Raw genomic sequence first — 18,791 nt, 5'->3', positions numbered from 1 at the left:
AAATCATTACTGTTTCCTGAGTACTTACTAGGCGCCATGCATGTTGTCACATGCTTTAAGTACATGGGTTCATCCTCATAACAACCCTGTCAGTCAGATACTATTATTCCCTTTTTATAGATGAGGAAATTGGGATCCCAAATTTGAGTAATTGGCTGAAGGAGTCTACCCTGGGGGGCGGGGGAATGGGGTCTGCCTGCCTGAAATATGCTCTAGTGATTACGCAAGTGCAGGCACAAGCTCTGGAGGTCCAAAGAGGGGCTGTGGTTCTAGACAAGAATATATACTAGACAGTAGGAAGACCGGCAGAGTTCAGACTGCTTGGGGTAGGAGGCGCGGCAGGCATGGAGGACTCAAAGACTGAAGCCATGGGGGCTAAGGCAAGAGAAGCCACAAATAGCTTGGCTAACTTGGCTAACTAAGCCAAGCTAGCTCGTGGGTCAGCTGCACACACAGGTAACCAAAACTGAGGGCAGAACAGAGGATCAGGATCTCAGAAAATGCCCCACAGACAGGAGATCTGGGCTGCGTGGAAAGAACTCAGGAAAATCAGCTTATCAAAGAGACATGAAGAAAACTCAGCAAAATGGGCTCACAAAGCTGGACAAAAGGTGCAGAGCGAGCCAGGGCGAGAAGAGGGTGGGACTGCAGGTTTCCATGTCCGCTTCCTGCTCCCCTGCCATCACTTACCTTGATGGGTGTCAGGTGCTGGAAGTGGCGGTGAGGATGTGGGATCAGGCTTGGCGGGCAGTCCCACCGGCAAGCAGAGTAAACCCGGATCTCACTCTTCTGGTCAGTGGTCAGGAGTTGGGCTCCATCGGGACTGAAATGAGCTGGCAAAGCAAAAAGACCCTGAACTCAAGGGACCCCAGCTGGGCCCTGTCCTGGCCTCACAGGCCTCCTGCAGGGGCACCTCCCTCCCACCCCTTTCCAGAGGCGAGTGGCTGGGCCACGATCTGGGCTGTGGACAAACACCCAAGAGGCTCAGCAGCTGAGGGGGCGGCTAGAGACTGGAGTGCTCAGGACTCAGCCTGGCCGATGCTATGTGGCGTTAAGGTCTGGCTGAGTGGCTTCTACGCTTTGTGGGAAAGGCCCTGAAACGGCGGGTCGGCAGGGTCTGCAGGAAGGCGGAGGTCTGGTATATCACACCTGCGTTGACAGGATGCCTGTGTGGCAGCGAGTGGAGGAAGCTGGATTTCCCTTTAACCTGGCGCAGGTCCCAGATTTTCACCGTTTGGTCTACGGAGGCTGTGGCCAGGAGCCAGTCACAGCATGGGTTCAGGGCCACATGGGTCACTTTCTTTTTGTGCATTCTCAGATTCCAAAGCTGCCGACAAGAGCTCGGTTCAGGTTGGGGTGCAGAACCGGGGCTGGGGATCAGAAAGGGAAGGGGAGGGCCTGGGCTCGCGAGATCGCACCTCCCTGCCGTCCATGTTCAGCAGGATCACGTGCCCCACATTGTCTCCTGTGACCACCACTCGGCTTTTGACAGATACATCGAGGCTGCAAAACCAGACGCTGGAGGGAGAGATTGTGCTGTAAGACTCTGAGGGACAGAGGCAAGTTGCATTTATTCACTACTGCAGCTCACGGCTCACGCACAGCAGACAGTCAATAAATATTTGTTGAGTGAATATCTTGTGGACTCCCAGTGAGAACTCAGACTTGTCCACCATCCCGACAAAGGATATGGGGGTGGCGGGGCTCAGACACTTGTCCAGTTACTTCTAGGCTCAGGATCCTCACATAGTAAGAGTCCCTGAAGCAGCCAAACCCAGAGCCATAAGGCAAGTCCTCAGGTCGGGGCCCCCTCGAGCCCTGAGGAAGGCTCGGCCATTGTTTTCTCTCTTCACTCTCCACCCTCTGGGCCCAAGCAAATGACACTCCAAACAGGGACTGCCCAACTCTGTTCCTCACTGGGGCTGGAAAGGAACTCCCACCCCCTTCTGAACACTTGGGGGAAAAGCACACCAACTGGAAACTACCTGCCCTTTCTGTTCCTCAGACCAGTTGATCTGAAGAGACTGGGGTGGGGAGGGGGAAGCTTCAGGGATCCTGACACCCGGTCCGGAGAGCCCAGACTCACGTTTTTCCCTCAAATCTTTGCTACCCCGCTTTCTGCATCCCACGTGCACATCTTTCAGGAGGAGGGCTCCTTGTGGGAGAGTAGGTCCGTCTGTCACCTGTCCTCCTGCTCCTGGATTTCTTACCCCTGTGTGGCAGCCCAGTGCTGGGTAAAACCCCACAGCCTCAAACACTTGGGGAGCAGAATCATATCTCTGACTGGAAATCAAAGTGACAAGCGTTTTGTAATTTCTCTAGCCACTTGCTCTTGGGGAGACCAAAGTGCTTTGTGGACATGATTCTATCCATTTAAGCTTCCATCAAGGAGCTGGCCAGGTCATTACACCCCAGTGGAAGCAGGAAATGGAATCTAAAGTTCTTAGTTCCTGCTCCAGGCTTAACTAGTTTTCTAGACTAATGCCATGTTGACTTGTCCAGTGAGAATCCAGGTCTAGTCGGACACAGGAAGGACTGACAGACGAGCTGAGACCATTCCCTTGCCGAGAAAAGCTGAGGTTCTAGAACCCGTCCCTGAAACAGGAACCCATCTGGCCCAGAGGAATAGCAGCTAGAGTGTCAGAGGGAAGGGTGAAAAGGAGCTAACACCTTTCTTCCCTGTGCCAGGTTTAGGTAAAAGAAATGGGATATGGGTGCTCTCGCCAGAACTACACCGAGAGCCTAGAAGCCCTTTCCCCTCTAGAGTTAAACTACTCACTTGCAGGTGTCTGAGCTGGCAAAAACTCGGATAGTGTTGCCTTTAAAGTCTTGCAGCCTAGTTGTTCCCTCCATTGAGGAGGTGAAAAACTGGTTGGTATTGAGAAGGTTAAACTTCAGCCCAGTGATGCTGCCTCCAGCTCCAATCTAACACAAGGAAGAAAAAAGTCAGTGAGTGACATTGACCCATGAAATGGACAAAGCCTGGGTGCACGTACTCTGCTTGGACACAAGAGCCATCCAGGCCACACTTGGGGCTGGGCCAGCTTAGATACCTGGACACTAGGATGCTCTCCACAGTACTGTTTCTTAAGGTTCTCATTTTATACTTTTTAATGAACATACAGTAAATTGGTTGTTTTTGGTATACAGCTTTATGAATTTTAACACATGTAGAGATTTGACCCACCACCACCACCAAAATGAGGATGCAGAACAGTTGTGTCACTTACCCCCCAAAATCCCTCGTGCTCTCCCACTGTAGTCACATCCTCCCCCAACTCCTCACCCCTGGCAACCAGGGATGAGTTCTTCATCACCATACAAGTTTTGTCTTTGATGGACTGTCATATCAGTGACTCGTGGTATGCAGCCTTTTGAGACTGGCTTCTTTCATTTCACTCGGTGTAATGCCCCTGAGTTTCATCCAGCCTGCACTGTGAATTTGTAGTTCATCCCATTTTATTGTTGAATATCCTATTGTGTGGATGTACCATAATGTATCATATAAGAGCTCTTTTCAGAAGAGCTTCAGCTTGGAACAGTGCCTGGGTTAGGTGGGCTGGTGTCAGACCTGAGCTCCTCATTTTTTGCAGACATACCAGACAATGATGATGAAGATAATCATCATAACATTGGTAGCATAACCTTATTAAGTGCTTATTTTATATCAAGTGCACTGTTTTAAGAACTTTATATCCTCCAGGCTCCTCCTCCAGTTCTCCTGTATGTTGTTGCTATCCCAGCCTTACTTCTACAAGGCCTCTTACACAACACTCACCTAACTCACTCAGCATACTAACTGGTATTTTCCATTCCCTCTATAAAACATTCTAACTGATGCCCATTGTTCACCAAGCCCTTGCTGCTAGTAAGTTAATCTGCTCCCGCTAGCTGAGTTCTATGCTTATGAAGGGTTAGTTGTGATTGTTCTTAAACCTAGATATGTCAGTTGTACTTTGTATTGTAATCATGTAATTTAACTAAACATGTAATTTATTAAACATTTAAACTTTAAACACAAAACATTTCATTAAAATGTAATTTAATTAAAATTGATGAAATATGTGCAAAAAGAATGACCACTGTGGTTTCTATGAAATCCATATGAAACACTTTGGGAAAACTACATAAAAAAGATTTGCTAAAATAATAGTTGTTGAATTAAGCATGGGAGAAATACTTATAAACAATTAGTTTATAAGTGGGAAATAGTGAAAACTTAAAAGAGTCTGCAATCAGACTGCTTCACAACTGATTTTAAATTATGTCTCCACTTTTGGGAAATGGAAACTGGACCCTGTAAAGTATGCATTATGGATACGGTTTATGTAAGACCAGGTGAGCCCGCATCAGTCAACACTTCCTTCAAGAAAAGGACTGGCCCTATGTCAAAGCATTAGTAATAAACACTTATGTAAACATTTTAAGGTAAAATGCATGCATGTTCTTCTAGCAAGGGGGGATTAAGTAGTTATGACAGCTCTTGCACTGAGGAGGACTACATAAACCTGGACAAAATACAAAAAAGAAAATGTGTTTGAGACTTTCCAATTCCAGTGATGGTGGGTTAGCTGGTTTCAGGCCAACCTTCTTCTGTCAAGAAAAGCTAGAAAAGGTAGATGAGGTATATGTTCTCAAAGGAAAGTTTCTGAAGTCAACAAAGAGCTATCAAGGCACCAAGGACTTCCAAGTCCAGCCTCCTAGAGAGAAGAGAAGCAGAGAGGTAAGTCTGACATTTTGAAGCTGCTTTTGCTCCTGAGGCCTATGGAGATGAGAAAGCTGTATGGCTGAGAAGCTGAGAAGTTCAGAAGTTCTGTCAATCTCAAGAGAGGCAAAAACAGAGTTTAGACCGGTCAAAGAGGAGAGGTTTTAGAAGAAAAAAAAAAAAAATGCAGCTTTTAGTTAGGATCCCTGAAACCCTAGAAATAAGAGTAAACTGGAAACAGACCATCCCTCATGAAGACTGAAGTCCACATTCAAATCATTTCAATCTCTGGTTAAGATGATCTGATTCTACCTGACCTGCCTGCCAGAGAGAAAAAATTCTTTTTGTAAGAGCACTCAAAACTCCAAATTATATCTCTGCAAATTTTCATATGCAATATTTGGCATCAAATCTAAATTTGTCCAGCATATCAGAAATCAAGATCAAATAACCAACCAAGAGAAAAATCACCAGCTTAAAAACACTCACAGAAGATTCAGGTATTGGTGCTATTAGACACAGGCTTTAAGAGACCTAATTAAAAAATGGACAAAGAGAATTCCCTGGTGGTCTTGTGTTTAGGACTTGGTGTTTTCACTCCCATGGTTGGGGTTCAATCCCTGGTCGGGGAACTAACATCCCACAAGCCCCATGGTGCAACCAAAAAAAGGACAAAGGATTTCAGCAGACATTTCTCCAAAGAAGATATACAAATAGCCAGTGGCACATGAAAAGATGCTCAACATCATTAGTCACTAGGTAATGCAAATAAAAGTCACAATGAAATACTATTTCATATCCACTAGGATGGCTATAAACAAAAAAATAATGAGTGTTGTAAGACAGCCTATGGAATGAAAGAAAACAGTGCAAACTATATCTGATGAGAGATTAGTATCAATAACATATAAGGAACTTGGACAACTCAATGGCAAAAAAAGAAGAAACAAATAATCTGATAAAAAAAATATGGACAAAGATTGAATAGGGATTTCTCCAGACATACAAATGGCCAAAAGGTATATGAAAAGGTACTCAACATCACTAACCATAACAGAAATACAAAATTACAATGAGACAGCACCTCACACCTAGTTAGAATGACTATTATCAAAAAGACAAGTGATAACAAGTGCTGGCCAAGATGTGGGAAATGGGAACTCTGGTATATTGTTGATGGGAATGTAAATTGGTAGGGGCATTATGGGAAACAGTATGGAGGTGCCTCCATGAAAACTCAGAAAGGAGCTACCAAACTATCCAGTTAATTCTACTCCTGAGTACATATCAAAAGGAAATGGAATCAGTTTCTCAAGAGTTCTATCCTCCTGTGTTCATTGCAGCATTATTCACAATTGCCAAGATATAGAAACAACTGTCTGCTGATCAATGAATGGAAAAAGAAAGAAAAGGTGATATATATATATATGTATCTCAAGTGGAATATTATTCAGCCTTAAAAAAGTAAATCCTGCCATTTCTGACAATGTGGATGAACATGGAGGACGTTATGCTAAGTGAAGTCAGACACAGAAAGATAAATACGGCATGACCTCACTTATATGTACAATCTAAAAAAGTCACTCACAAAGGCAGAGAATAGTGGTTGCCAGGGGCTGAAGGTGGGTAGGGGAATGGTGAGATATTTGTCAAAGGACACAAAGTTTCAACTACTCATGAGATCTAATGTATAGCATGGTGACTATAGTTAATAACTGTATTGTATATGTGAAATTTTCTAAGAAAATAGATCTTAAGTGTTCTCAGCATACACATACACATACAAAACTATGTAAGATGATGGATGTTAATTAATTAGTTTGATTGTGGAAATCATTTCACAATATATACATGTATTAAAACATCATGTTGGGACTTCCCTGGTGGTCTAGTGGTTAGGACTCTGCTTCCACTGCAGGGGGCTCAGGTTCCATCCCAGGTCAGGAACTAAGATCCCACATGACACAGCCAAAAATAATAAACAAAGCAAAAACAAAACCACAATATGATGTACACTAAATATGCACAATTTTTATTTGTCAGTCAAGGATGTGGAGGAACTGAAGCCCTCCTACACTGCTGGTGGGAAAGTGAAATGGAGTAGTTGCTTTGGAACACAAGCGATTCTTCAAAAAATTAAACGTACAATTACCATATGGCCCCAAAGATACATATATCCAAGAGATATATAGTCAAGAGAAATGAGTATGTATGTTGATATAAAAACTTGTATGCAGATATTCACAGGAGTATTATTCACAATAAAAGTTAAAAAAGCCTAAAAATCAATGACCCAAACATCCATCTCAAGAAGCTGTAGAACAAACAAGAAGCTAAAACCAAAGAGAATAAGAGGAAAAAACAGAAATGAATGAAATAAAACAAATACACTGTGGAGAAAATCAACAAAGCCAAAAGCTGGTTCCATGAAAGACTAATATAATTAAATTGATAAATCCCAGCTAAGAATGACCAAACACAGGGGAAAGCACAAATAACCAATTTAGTGGATGGAAAAGACATCTTAGACATTTTTAAAAGTAGTAAGAGGACATCATAAACAATCTTTTGCCAACAAAATTGAAAATTCAGAGGAGATAAGCAAATTCCTAGAATAGTACAAACTTGCCAAACTGACAGAAGATGAAAAATCCGCCTAGATTGATATCTGTTAAAGAAATAGAGTCACAACTAAAAACTTTCTTGCAAAGTAAATTCTAGATCTTAATGGCTTCAGTGGTGAATGTACTAAATATTTAAGGAAGAAACAATCTTTTTTTTTTAAAAAAAAGTTTATTTTCAAATTATCTCAAACTCACAGAAAAGTTGTAAGAACAGCACAAAGAACTGTTTTTTTCTGGAACCATTTGGTAATAAATTGCCAACATGAAGTCCCATGACACTCAGATAGTTTACTGTGTACTTCCTAAAAGAATATTCTCTGACATAGCCCCAGCAAAACCACCAAAACTTAGGGTATCTAAAGTAGTTCAGACTCACAGAAACAGAAAGTAAACTTGGGGTTGCCAAGGGCTGGAAGGAAGGGGAAATGGTGAGCTGTTATTCAGTGGGCACACAATCTCAGTTTTACACGATAAAAAAATTCTAGAACTCTTGTAAAAAATGGGAATACAGTGTTAACTGTGCACTTAAAATGGTTGAGATGACACATTTCAGGTTATGTGCTTTTACCACAGTTTTTAAAAGAAGCAGTATCACTTGGCTAGAAATATAACTGTAAAGGTTAAAAAGTGGGGAGAAAAAAGAGAACATTTAAATGAAAAAATCAAATATAATAAACCAAAACAAACAAAAAACAATCAGCGTAGTTTTTTTAATAGCATAGATGAGGAAAATCATATGCTGACCTCAACAGATACAAAAGTATTTGAAAAAATTCAATTATCATTCATGATAACAGCAAAATCCTGGCAAACTAAGAATAGAAGAGGAACTTACTTAATCTAATAAAAGGTATTAAAAACAAACAAGCTCCCAGGTGCATACCGAAGAGAACTGAAAACAGTTGTTCAAACAAAAACTTGTACATAAACAACATTCATGGCAGCTGAATCAAAATAGCAAAAGGCAGAAACAATCCAAATGTTCAATGAGAGATAAGTGGCAAAACAAAATTTGGTATATTTATACAATGGAATATTATTCAACCTCAAAAAGGAATAAAGTGCTGAAACCTGCTACAACATGGATGAACCTTGGAAATATTATGCTAAGGAAAAGGAGCCAGACCCCCGAGGGCAAATATTGTATAATTCCACTTACATGCAGTACCTGGAATTGTGAAATTCAGAGACAAAAAACAGATTGGGGGGCTGGGGAAGAGGTAATAGACAGTTATTGTGTAATGGGTATAGAGTTTTACTTTGGGATGAAAAAGCCTGGAAAGGATAGTGGTAATGATTGCACAATATAAATGTACTTGGTGCCATTGAGTTGTATGCTTTGAAATTGTTAAAATGGTAATTCTCATGTTATATATAGCTTATCACAATAAAAAGCAGCAGAAATTTCAATGATAAAACGTAAAAGCCTTCTATAATCAAGAACAAGATAAGAATGCCTGTTAGAGTAAACATTCAACAAGGTACTAGAGGTCTCAGCCAATGGGATAAGGCAAATAAAAAAGTAGTGTAAAAACGGTAAAGGAAGAAATCAAACTCTCATGATTTACAGATGACAAGACTGTATAGGAAAAAAATTTAAATCCCTCAGAGAAACTATTAAAATTAATATGAATTTCTACTTCCAACCATGAAGGAGTGTCAGAAACCAGATATATCCTCCTGCCTTAACACAACTAAAAAAATGGAAAAATACATGAAATAAGTTTTCACACACTGGCCAACAGGCAGCACAAGAGGGAAAAGAATGAGGCAGCCATGTGATTGCCCCAATTTAATGCTTGGAGAGAACATCCAGGCTGCAGCATAGGCAGGGAGGACCCAAACAGCCTAATAGTCTCAATGGGCTCACGAGACACTTGGGAAAGCCAGCAGGGCAAGAATTTGTATGGCAAAATGCTGGAGAGGCTGATGTGCAGAGAGAGAGCATTATGGATATTTTCAGAGGAGTCGCCTCAGGCCTTCGAGTACATAATATTGTGTAAATGTGTATAAGGAAACTATATAAGGCTGGGGCAGGGGATGGGAAGACATCAGAAATTAATAGAAGGAGAAATCCTCAGCATGGTCTATATTCTCACCATCCAGAATGAAAAGATTCTTAACATACAGAACATCAAGTAGAGTCCTCAGAAGGGTATTGTCTCAGGGTGAGGCCAAAATCTAGACTATAGGCTGCTTTAGACCCATGCTAACTGGAGTGGATTGAATAATGGGTAATTATCCAATTACCCAAGATGTCTATGCTGTGATCCCTGGATCCTGTGAATATTTAGATGACAAAGGGAAAGAAAAATCATATGAAGAGGAACGTAGAATGAGAGCAGACTTCACATCAGAAATTATCTTTAAAGTACTAAAAGAATATTGTAAAGTAATTAGCCCCCAACTAAAATAAATAAATTTATAAAAAAAAAAAAAAAAAAAGAAAGAGAGGGACAATATTGTAAAGTAATTAGCCCCCAACTAAACTAAATAAATTTATAAAAAAAAAAAAAAAAAGAAAGAGAGGGACAATATTGTAAAGTAATTAGCCCCCAACTAAAATAAATAAATTTATAAAAAAATAAATAAATAAATAAAGTACTAAAAGAAAAATAAAAAATCCTGTAAACCTAGAATTCTACACCCAGCAAAAATACCTTTAAAAAAAGTGCAAAATAAAGACTTCCTTAGACAAACAAAAGGAAAAAAAAATGCATCACCAACCAATCTACATTATAGGAAATGTGGAAGAAATCTCTTCAAGCAGAAGAGCAAAACGAAGTCTGAATCATACAAAGGAATTTAAAAAACTGGAAATGACAAATATGTGGGTAAACAGTAAAGTTTTCTTATCATTTAAAAAACATCTTTAAAAGATACCTACCCTGCAACCCAGCCATTCCACAACCAGGTATTTACTCGGGAAAAATGAAGACATATATCCACACAAAGACTCGTACATGAATGTTCATAGCAGCTGTATTGGTAACAGTCAAAAGCTGGAAAAAATCCAAATGCCCTTCAATAGATGAATGGATAAATAAACTGGTATATCAATACACTGGAATACTACTAGAAACTACTGATACAGGCAAAAATATGGATGAACCTCAAATATTCATATTGCATGAAAGAAGCCAGGGGGAAATAAAAGAGTCTATAGCATATAGTGCCATTTATATGGGGAGAATCTCCTGAGGAGGGCATGGCAACCCACTCCAGTATTCTTGACTGGAGAATCCCATGGACAGAGAAACCTGGAGGGCTATAGTCCATGAAGGTCACAAAGAGTTGGACACAACTGAAGCAACTTGGCATGCAAGCTATTTATATGTCTTGAAAATGTAAATTTATCAATAGGAATAGAAAGCTGATCAGTGGTTTTCAGGTGACAAGGCAGAGTAGAAAAGGAACGATTACCAAGTGGTGTAAGGAAATTTGGGGGGGTGATGAATATGTTCATTATTTTAATTGTGGTGATGGTTTCATGATTGTATACATATTTATATATGTCAAGACTCATCAAGTTGCATACTTTAAACATGCAATTTATCATACATCAGCTATATCTCAATAAATATTTAATAAAAAACAAAAGATAATTGATTGTGTAAAGCAAAAATCATAATGTATTGCAAGTTTTACAAAGTATGTAGAAGTAAAATGCAGGACAATGAGAGAAGGGAGAAAATGGAAGTCAGTACATAGTTCTAAGAGTCTTACAATACATATAAAGTTGTATAATACTATTTGAATGTTCACTCTTACATTAAAAATGTAAATTGTGGGAAAGTCCCTGGTGGTACAATGGTTAGGACTCCGTGCTTTCACTGCTGAGGGCCCAGGTTCAATCCCTGGGTAAGGGAACTAACATCCTGCAAGTCTCATGGTCAAAAAAAAAAAAGATGTACATTGCAAACTCTAGAACAACTACTGAAAGAAAGAGAAGGGAAAGAAGAAATGTGTAACTAGTAATCCAATAATGAAGATAAAATGGAATCACAAAAAGTACTCAATCAAAAAGGCAAGAAAAAATAATGGAGCAAAACAATGAGACAAATATAGAAGATAACAGACTTAAATCCAATCATATTTATAATTAATCATATTAAATATAAATGGACAAATGCTTCAATTAAAAGGTAGAGACCGTCAGAATGGATTTTTCCTTTTTCACCATGCCATGCAGCTTGCAAGATCTCAGTTCCCCAACCAGGGGCTTGAACCCCAGCCCTCAGTAGTGAAAGCATGGAGTCCTAACCACTGGTTCACCAGGGAATTATCAGGTTGTATTTTTTCTACAATGCTATCTACAAGAAACATTTTATACACAAATACACAAATACATTAAGAATAAAAGGATGAAAAAAGATATACAATGCAAGTGCTAATCATAAAAAAGCTGCATGGCTACATTAATATCAAAGAAATAAAATTTCAGAACAAGAAACATTACCAGGGATAAAAAGAGGCATCTCACAATAACAGAGGCATCAATTAATTAAAAGGACATAATTCTAGATGTGTAAGCACCTAATAACAGAGTTTCCAAACGTTTGAAGCAAAAACTAAAGGAAAATAGAACCACAATTTTATAGTTGGAGATTCCAATATTCCTCTCAATAACTGATAAGAGATATAAAATCAGTAAGGATATAGAACATAAAAAAAAAGGCTACAAACACTATTAACCAATGTAACCTAATTGACATTTAGAGATTAATTCACCCCAAAATAGCAGAATACACATCTTTTTTCAAATGAATACGGAACACTCCAAAGACAGTCCGTATGCTAAGTTATAAAAGGTCTGGAATCATGAAAATGTCCTTTGTTCCGTAACAGCATTGAACTAGAAATCAGTAACAGAGATATCTCAACAATCCCCAAATAGTTAGAAATTGAACAGATACTTCAGAATAATCCATACGTAAAAGAAGAAATCATAAAGAATTTGGAAAGTAATTTATACTGAATGAAAACAAAAATACAACAAAATCTGTAAGATTCAGTTAGAGAAATAGAGGGAAATGTATAGCATTGAATGGTTGTATTAGAAAACAATAAAAAAATATCAAATAAAAATCCAAGTTTCTATCTTAAGAAACCAGAAACAGAAAAGCAAATTATACCTACAGGAAAGAAAACAATGGGGCAAAAAGAAAAAAAAATAAAACAGAAAAACAACAGAGAAAAATCAATGAAGCTAAAAGCTGGAAAATATCAACAAAACTGATGATCTTCTAGCAAGACTGATCAGGAGTAAAAAAATAAAAAAGACAAAAATTACCAGTACCAATAAAATGAGTGAGAACATTACTACAGATCCTATGGATATTAAAAAGATACAAGGCTTCCCAGGTGGCACTAGTGGTAAAGAATTTGTCTGCCCATGCAGGAGGCGTAAGAGACTCAGGTTTGATCCTGGGTTGGGAAGATCTCCTGGAGGAGGAAATGGCAACCCACTCCTGTATTCTGGCCTGGAGAATCCCATGGACAGACGAGTCTGGTAGGCTAAGGTACAATGGGTTGCAAAATGTCAGACACGACTGAGCATCTGAGCACACTGCTGCTGCTAAGTCGCTTCAGTTGTGTCCGACTCTGTGCAACCCCATAGACGGCAGCGCACCAGGCTCCCCTGTCCCTGGGATCCTCCAGGCAAGAACACTGGAGTGGGTTGCCATTTCCTTCTCCAATGCATGAAAATGAAAGGTGAACATGAAGTCGCTCAGTCGTGTCTGACTCTTAGCGACCCCACGGACTGCAGCCTACCAGGCTCCTCCGTCCATGGGATTTTCCAGGCCAAGAGTACTGGAGTGGGGTGCCATTGCCTTCTCCGAGCACAAGGGAATACTATAAACAACTTTATGCCTCTAAATTCAACAACTTAGATAAAATGAACAAATTACTTGAAAGACAAACTACCAAGCTCCTTCAAGAAGAAATAGATAACCTAAATTGCCTTATTGCTGTTAAACAACTGAAAATATAGTTAAAAACCCTCCAGCAAAGAAAACTCTAGGCCCAGATGGCTTCACTAGTGAATCCTATGAAAAATTTTAGAAAGAAATAGTACTAACTCTGCACAAATTATTCCAGAAAATTCAAGTAGAGGGAACACTTCCCTGATATCAAAACCAAAGACCTTACAAAAAAAGGAAATAAGATACTTGTAAGTGGTCATCATCTGGTACAAGATGACTAAACTGGAATATGATCTAATAAGTAAAATACAACAGATTCTAGGGTAGAACATTTATATAAAAATATAAGTAAAAGAATGGGTGTGTATAATAGTGTCTGAAAGAAAGTGAAAGTGAAATTGCTCAGTCGTGTCCGACTCTTTGCTACCTCATGGATTGTAGCCCACCAGGCTCCTCCGTCCATGGGATTTTCCAGGCAAGAATACTGGAGTGGGTTGCCATTTCCTTCTCCAGGAGACCTTCCCGACCCAGGGATTGAAACGAGGTCTCCTGCATTGCAGGCAGACGCCTTACCGTCTGAGCCACCAAGGAAGTACATATAAAGATGCCCCATATGGGGATTTCAGCTAATAATTACTTTATTCTTTACATTTTTTTTTTCCTGTATTGCTTGAATTTCTTACAATGAGCACAGGTAATTTTTACAATGAGAATAATCATTTTGAAAATTTAACACATATCTCCTTGCCAAGGGCCTGAAAGATATCAAGATCAGAACCAAGGTCAGATGACTAAAGAAAAGATAAAATGAGGCACTGCTTCTCTCTCCCTCACTGGTCTCAAATCAACTTTCTGCTGTCAGTTTCTGGGAGTAAAAACAGTTCTCCAGACCACCAAACCTTTCTTCTGCTACAACCTACCTCCCTGCGAGTCACAGTTTAAATGCCCAAACCAATCTCCACCATAGCGTGAGGAGGCTTCACTTAAACACACATCGTAAAGAAGGGTGATAAAACCAAAAGCACCTTCACCCTAACACAAGTTTAAAGCAGTTATCATTCCTCTTTTAGTCAGGAAGCTCTTCCCCTAGGACACTCTTAGGCTATTTCTTAAATTTCTCTATTCTCACATCCTGGCTGCTTGAGGGTGGGGGTGGTGGTGAACAAATCTCTTCCCGTCTGAGCTCTGGGTTCTGACTTCAACTCAAAGTTCCACTCTCTGGTGGTCATGTCTCACCAGCTGGACAGAAAGCCATTCTTCGGGCTTCAGACACTTATTTTCTTGAATAATCTCATAGCTTGAATTCTAATCTCTCAAGCCTGTCTAACCTGGCCTTTTCTGACGAGCTGCTCTCCAAACCATCCATTTAAAAGAACTCATCCTGGGTTTAGCTATGGCCTCTAAACCAGAGGTAGAAAAACAGTGAGCTAATGAAGAATCTAGTTTACAAATGTGTTTTGTTTAGCTACAGAGCATGTTCAATTTCATTTGGTTCCCAACAGTAAAATCAGGATATTTTAAATTAAAACCCTTGTGTCCTATTGGCGGGAATGTAAAATGTCACAGCCTCTATGGAAAACAGTATGGTGGTTCCTCAAAAAACTAACAATAGAGTTACAATGTGATCCACTCTGGGTACAGAACCAAAAGAACTGAAAGCACGAACTCAAAGAGATATTTGTGCAACCATGTTCACAGCAGCTTTATTCACAAAAGCCAAAAGGTGGAAGCAACCCAAATGTCCATCAGGAGATGAATGGGTAACAAATCTGTGGTTTGTACATATACATATACATATACATATACATACAGAGGAATATTATTTAACCTTAAAAAGGCAGGAAATTCAGATACATGCTGCAACATGGATGCACCTTGAGGACATGATGCTAAGTGAAATAAGTCTGTCAAAAAAGGACAGGTACTGTCTGATTCCACTTGCATGAGACAGTCAGTCAAAACCACAGACAGAAAGCAGAATGCAGTTGCCAGGGTCTGGAAGGAAGGAGGAATGGGGAGTCTGTGTTAATGTTTACAGAGTTTCAGTTCTGTAAGACAAAAAAGTTCTGGAGACTGGTTATGCAAGAACATAAATGTACTCAATGCCACTGAACTGTACACTTAAAAAATGGTTAAGATGGTAAACTTTCTGTAACATTTCAGACTTCATTTGAAAAACTCAGATCTAATACCAAAGGACCTCGATTCTCACCTGTCAACCATCTCCAATTTATCACTAACCACCATCCTACATCATTTTTTTATCTGTCTGGCTTCTTTGGGTATGTGAATTTGCAGCTCCTGCTCTGAACCCAGAGAGTCACCTTTCACAGTACAGCCCTCCAATCTCAGTCCCCTGCTGGGCAAGGTAAGAGTGTTCTCTTTGGTGGAGGAGCCAACACTCTCAACCCCTTAGTGACTGATGGCAAACACTAGCACAATTAAGACCATCCCTAAAAAGCTCTTGCCCCAAACACACTCTGCCTTTTCTCCTTTTCTCCCCATTTACCTAAATATTGTTCTTCCTCACATCTCACTCATTCCCTACAGACTAATTCACACAGATTCTTCCGTCTCTTATTTCTGTAGCATTTAGCATCTGTATTGCTATACAGTCAGTGATCTTGTAGCTATACATCTGACTTGCCCAGTTACACCTGAAGCCCCTCACTCATTCAGCAAATACAAAGCAGCTACTCTAAGTACTGGGGATACGGTGTTAAGGGAGAAAGACAAGGTCCCTGCCATCATGGAGTTTACTTTCCAGTGGGCAAAGACATACAAATAAGTAAAACATTGCAGATATTGATAAACATTGTTGGGGGGAAAGTGGTGGAGGATAATAATGAGGTAGAGAGTCGTTAGTGATTAAGCAGAGCGGTCAGTAATAAGCCTTTTTGAAGAAGTATATTGAGCTGAGGCCTGAATGGTAAGAGGGAGCCAGCCATGAGAAAAACCACAGGAAAGAACACTCCAGTCAAAGGGAACAGCAAGTCCAAAGACCCAGTTTCAGGAATAGAAGAATCTAGTATGGCTAAAGCATAGGTGATGAGTAAGACACCAGCACAAGATGAGGTCAAGGAGGTAAGAAGGGGCTTAGATCCTGTAAGTGACTAACGAGAATGATTAGTATATCATATTTGCTAATATTTTAAGGGCAGGCATTCAATAAAGAGTTGAGTATCATCACCATTTACTTGTTTGAAAACACCCAGTTACTTTTGATCCCAATTATCTCGTTACTGGATGATTTTTCATCCCTTCAGCAAACATCTCTTCAGTACTATTGTCTGGCACAGGGTATTGCTCACCCCTTTAATGAAGGTAGGTTTGTCCTTTATGCCAAAGTTCCAGAGCAAGATATCTCCCCCTTTGGAGCCCACAGCCAGGGTGCTGGGGTGAGTTGGGTGCCATGCCAGGGATGTGGCCCTCCTGTCAAAAGGGGCAGCCTTTTGGAATATCCGGTAAGAAGCCAGAGAGTTCAAAAAGGACTGCTGGAGACCCTGATACAGAGAGAAAAGAATTAAGTTGAATTAAAACACAAGGGTAAATTGCTTATCTCTGACTCCTCCATAGATGAGGCCTGGGGCCAAGTTCTCCCACTAAAGGAAAACTAACTGCCTGACTCTGTGCATAAAAAGATCTGCAATACACATAACCTAACCACGGAAGTCAAGGAGGCAGAGTGCATTCCTGCTGGGACCCCTACAGCATAGGACTTCTACACTGCCGACAGCCCAGTAGGCCAGTCACCAAGGTGGGGGTGATCTGACCACTCTGACAACCCGGTGAACCAACCCAGCCTCTAATTTTGGAGCATCCAGCGGTTTAAAAAGGCACCATACAAATCCCTGAACTCTTCAGCCAGGAAACGCCTCACCTGCTGTAGTGATGGCCAGGCAGCTGTGCCCAGCTTATGCTGGTGGAGGGCCCTGACGATGCTGCTGCAAAGCGGCGGGACCCGCAGGCTAGCCAACCCCGCCCAAAGGCAGCCTGAGTCAAATCTTCTGCTAGGACCTGCCAAGCAGAAAAGACACATATTTTCCGCTCCAATCTCACGCAGGAAAGACTTTTCTGCTGAATATGCCAGAACGAAAGCCCTATTGCTTCTTTTGGTAGAGGTAATCTCTCCTATCACCTCCTAAGATCTTTTCACATTCTGCTCTGTCTCATCCAGCACAACCAATAAATAGTGACCAGGGATTCAGCCTCTTCCAAAAAACATTCCCCAAAACAGTAATTCTCAAGTGAAACTGTGATCTTCCAGGGTTCCTGAGAACTGAGCTAAAGAAACACACAAGAATTGCCGAACTCTTCTCAGTTTGAGGTGGAAAACTTGTGATGGGGTTGAGTGACAATTTAAAAGTCACATATAAAGCACAATAAAAAGATTTTAAGACAATATAGTGGAAGTGACTAAGAAAAGCAGTTTTTTTAAAATCCTGTATTACAATAATGTAGAAGTGACCAGCTGTGGGCCCCGAGTCCAATCTGTTCTCCTGAAAACCAGCAGGATCCACGGGGTCTGGCATGGTGCTAAATTCACTAGGCTACTTTGGGGGAAGCAGATCCACCTAGAATAGGAATAAAGCAACTCCGGATTACTAACCTGTATTTGAGGACCTGATCTCTATAAATCCTGCCTCTGGACAACCCATTCTTTCTTCTCGTGAACAAAAAAAACACACTTCATCGACAACCCCGTCTTTTGAGTTCCCTACATTCCTTACAGCTCCAGGTTTTAGCCCCAAGAAACCCCTAAGAGTGAGTTTTCAAAGGAAGGAAGGAAGGAAATTGAGGGTTCCCCCAGTTAAACCAAGGACAGGTAGCTAACAATCGTGACTATCGAAATTAAGCACACACACCACCACGCAAGGTAGGATTATCTTAAGCAGTTCTCAGTGTGTAAAGATTCCGATACAAACAAGGAATTGGAAAAGTCGGTTGTGTCTGTGGTAATGGAGCCTCGTTCTGTCACCTGAGGGAGGTTAAGCCCAAGCTCTAAGGGTGTCAAAGCACCTGCAGACAAAATGCACAGCCTGAGGCGTCCACGGTTTGGGCCAGCCTCAGAGCCTATGCGCACCCATCCCCCACTCCAGCCTTCTGCGTGAGAACCCCAAATTGCAGAATTAATTAAAGCAGCAGGCGCAGGCAGTACCGGGGCCCTTCACACAGAGCTTCTTGGCCTCGGGCTCCAGCTCCCGGGGGCTTCTGTTCCTCTTGCTCTTGGGGCGCAGAACCACCTCTGGGGTCTTCTGGGTTTCTGGGCGTTTCCTGGGAGCCATGGCGTCCTCCGTGCGAAGGGGTACTATGCCCTATGCCGAGGAAGAATTGAGAAGCCTCTGGGGAGAAACAAGGCGGGGACGAGGGAAACCGCTCAGCCACAGGTAGGCCAACTAAGCCAACTTCCCGCCAAACAGGCTCACCGGGAAGGCGGGGGAGCGCGCGCGGACGGCCGGGAAGTGTGTGAGGGGAGGGCCTCACCGCTCCGCAGAGAAAAGGGATACCGCCTACAAGTTGTCTCGGAGCTAGTCC

The 18,791-nt window shown here is 41.2% G+C and overlaps 2 protein-coding genes across 33 annotated transcripts in view; one reads left to right on the top strand and one right to left on the bottom strand.

Moving 5' to 3' along the window:
• The window catches only part of ACP2 (acid phosphatase 2, lysosomal), a 10,968-nt gene extending 9,334 nt beyond the window's left edge, over window positions 1-1,634 (top strand). For 7 of the 14 annotated variants that reach the window (XM_081538720.1, XM_081538719.1, XM_081538715.1 and 4 more), the window contains one exon: window positions 1,440-1,634. In XM_081538720.1, coding sequence (XP_081394846.1) covers window positions 1,440-1,471 — 32 coding nt within the window. In that variant the 3' untranslated portion in view covers window positions 1,472-1,634. The remainder of the gene's footprint in view (window positions 1-1,439) is intronic. The other 7 variants (XM_081538717.1, XM_081538716.1, XM_081538710.1 and 4 more) reach the window with 1 other exon arrangement.
• DDB2 (damage specific DNA binding protein 2) overlaps window positions 1-18,791 on the bottom strand; it is a 20,810-nt gene extending 2,019 nt beyond the window's left edge. For 3 of the 19 annotated variants that reach the window (XM_081538690.1, XM_081538701.1, XM_081538688.1), the window contains exons 1-8: window positions 18,683-18,791; window positions 18,415-18,598; window positions 17,137-17,273; window positions 16,568-16,759; window positions 2,780-2,925; window positions 1,419-1,518; window positions 1,150-1,327; window positions 691-833 (exon numbers count right to left, since the gene is read on the bottom strand). In XM_081538690.1, the coding sequence (XP_081394816.1) occupies window positions 691-833; window positions 1,150-1,327; window positions 1,419-1,518; window positions 2,780-2,925; window positions 16,568-16,759; window positions 17,137-17,273; window positions 18,415-18,541 (1,023 nt within the window). In that variant the 5' untranslated portion in view covers window positions 18,542-18,598; window positions 18,683-18,791. Of the gene's footprint in view, window positions 1-690; window positions 834-1,149; window positions 1,371-1,418; window positions 1,547-2,779; window positions 2,926-16,567; window positions 16,760-17,136; window positions 17,831-18,414 lie in introns of all 19 variants that reach the window. The other 16 variants (XM_081538689.1, XM_081538700.1, XM_081538687.1 and 13 more) reach the window with 11 other exon arrangements.

This window comes from Giraffa tippelskirchi, chromosome 11 (genome assembly GCF_054371585.1).
Source record: "Giraffa tippelskirchi isolate mGirTip1 chromosome 11, T2T-mGirTip1v1.2.pri, whole genome shotgun sequence".
NCBI classification, from domain to species: domain Eukaryota; kingdom Metazoa; phylum Chordata; class Mammalia; order Artiodactyla; family Giraffidae; genus Giraffa; species Giraffa tippelskirchi.
Note: the sequence above shows the minus strand (reverse complement) of the source record. Positions and strands in the feature narration are given on the sequence as shown.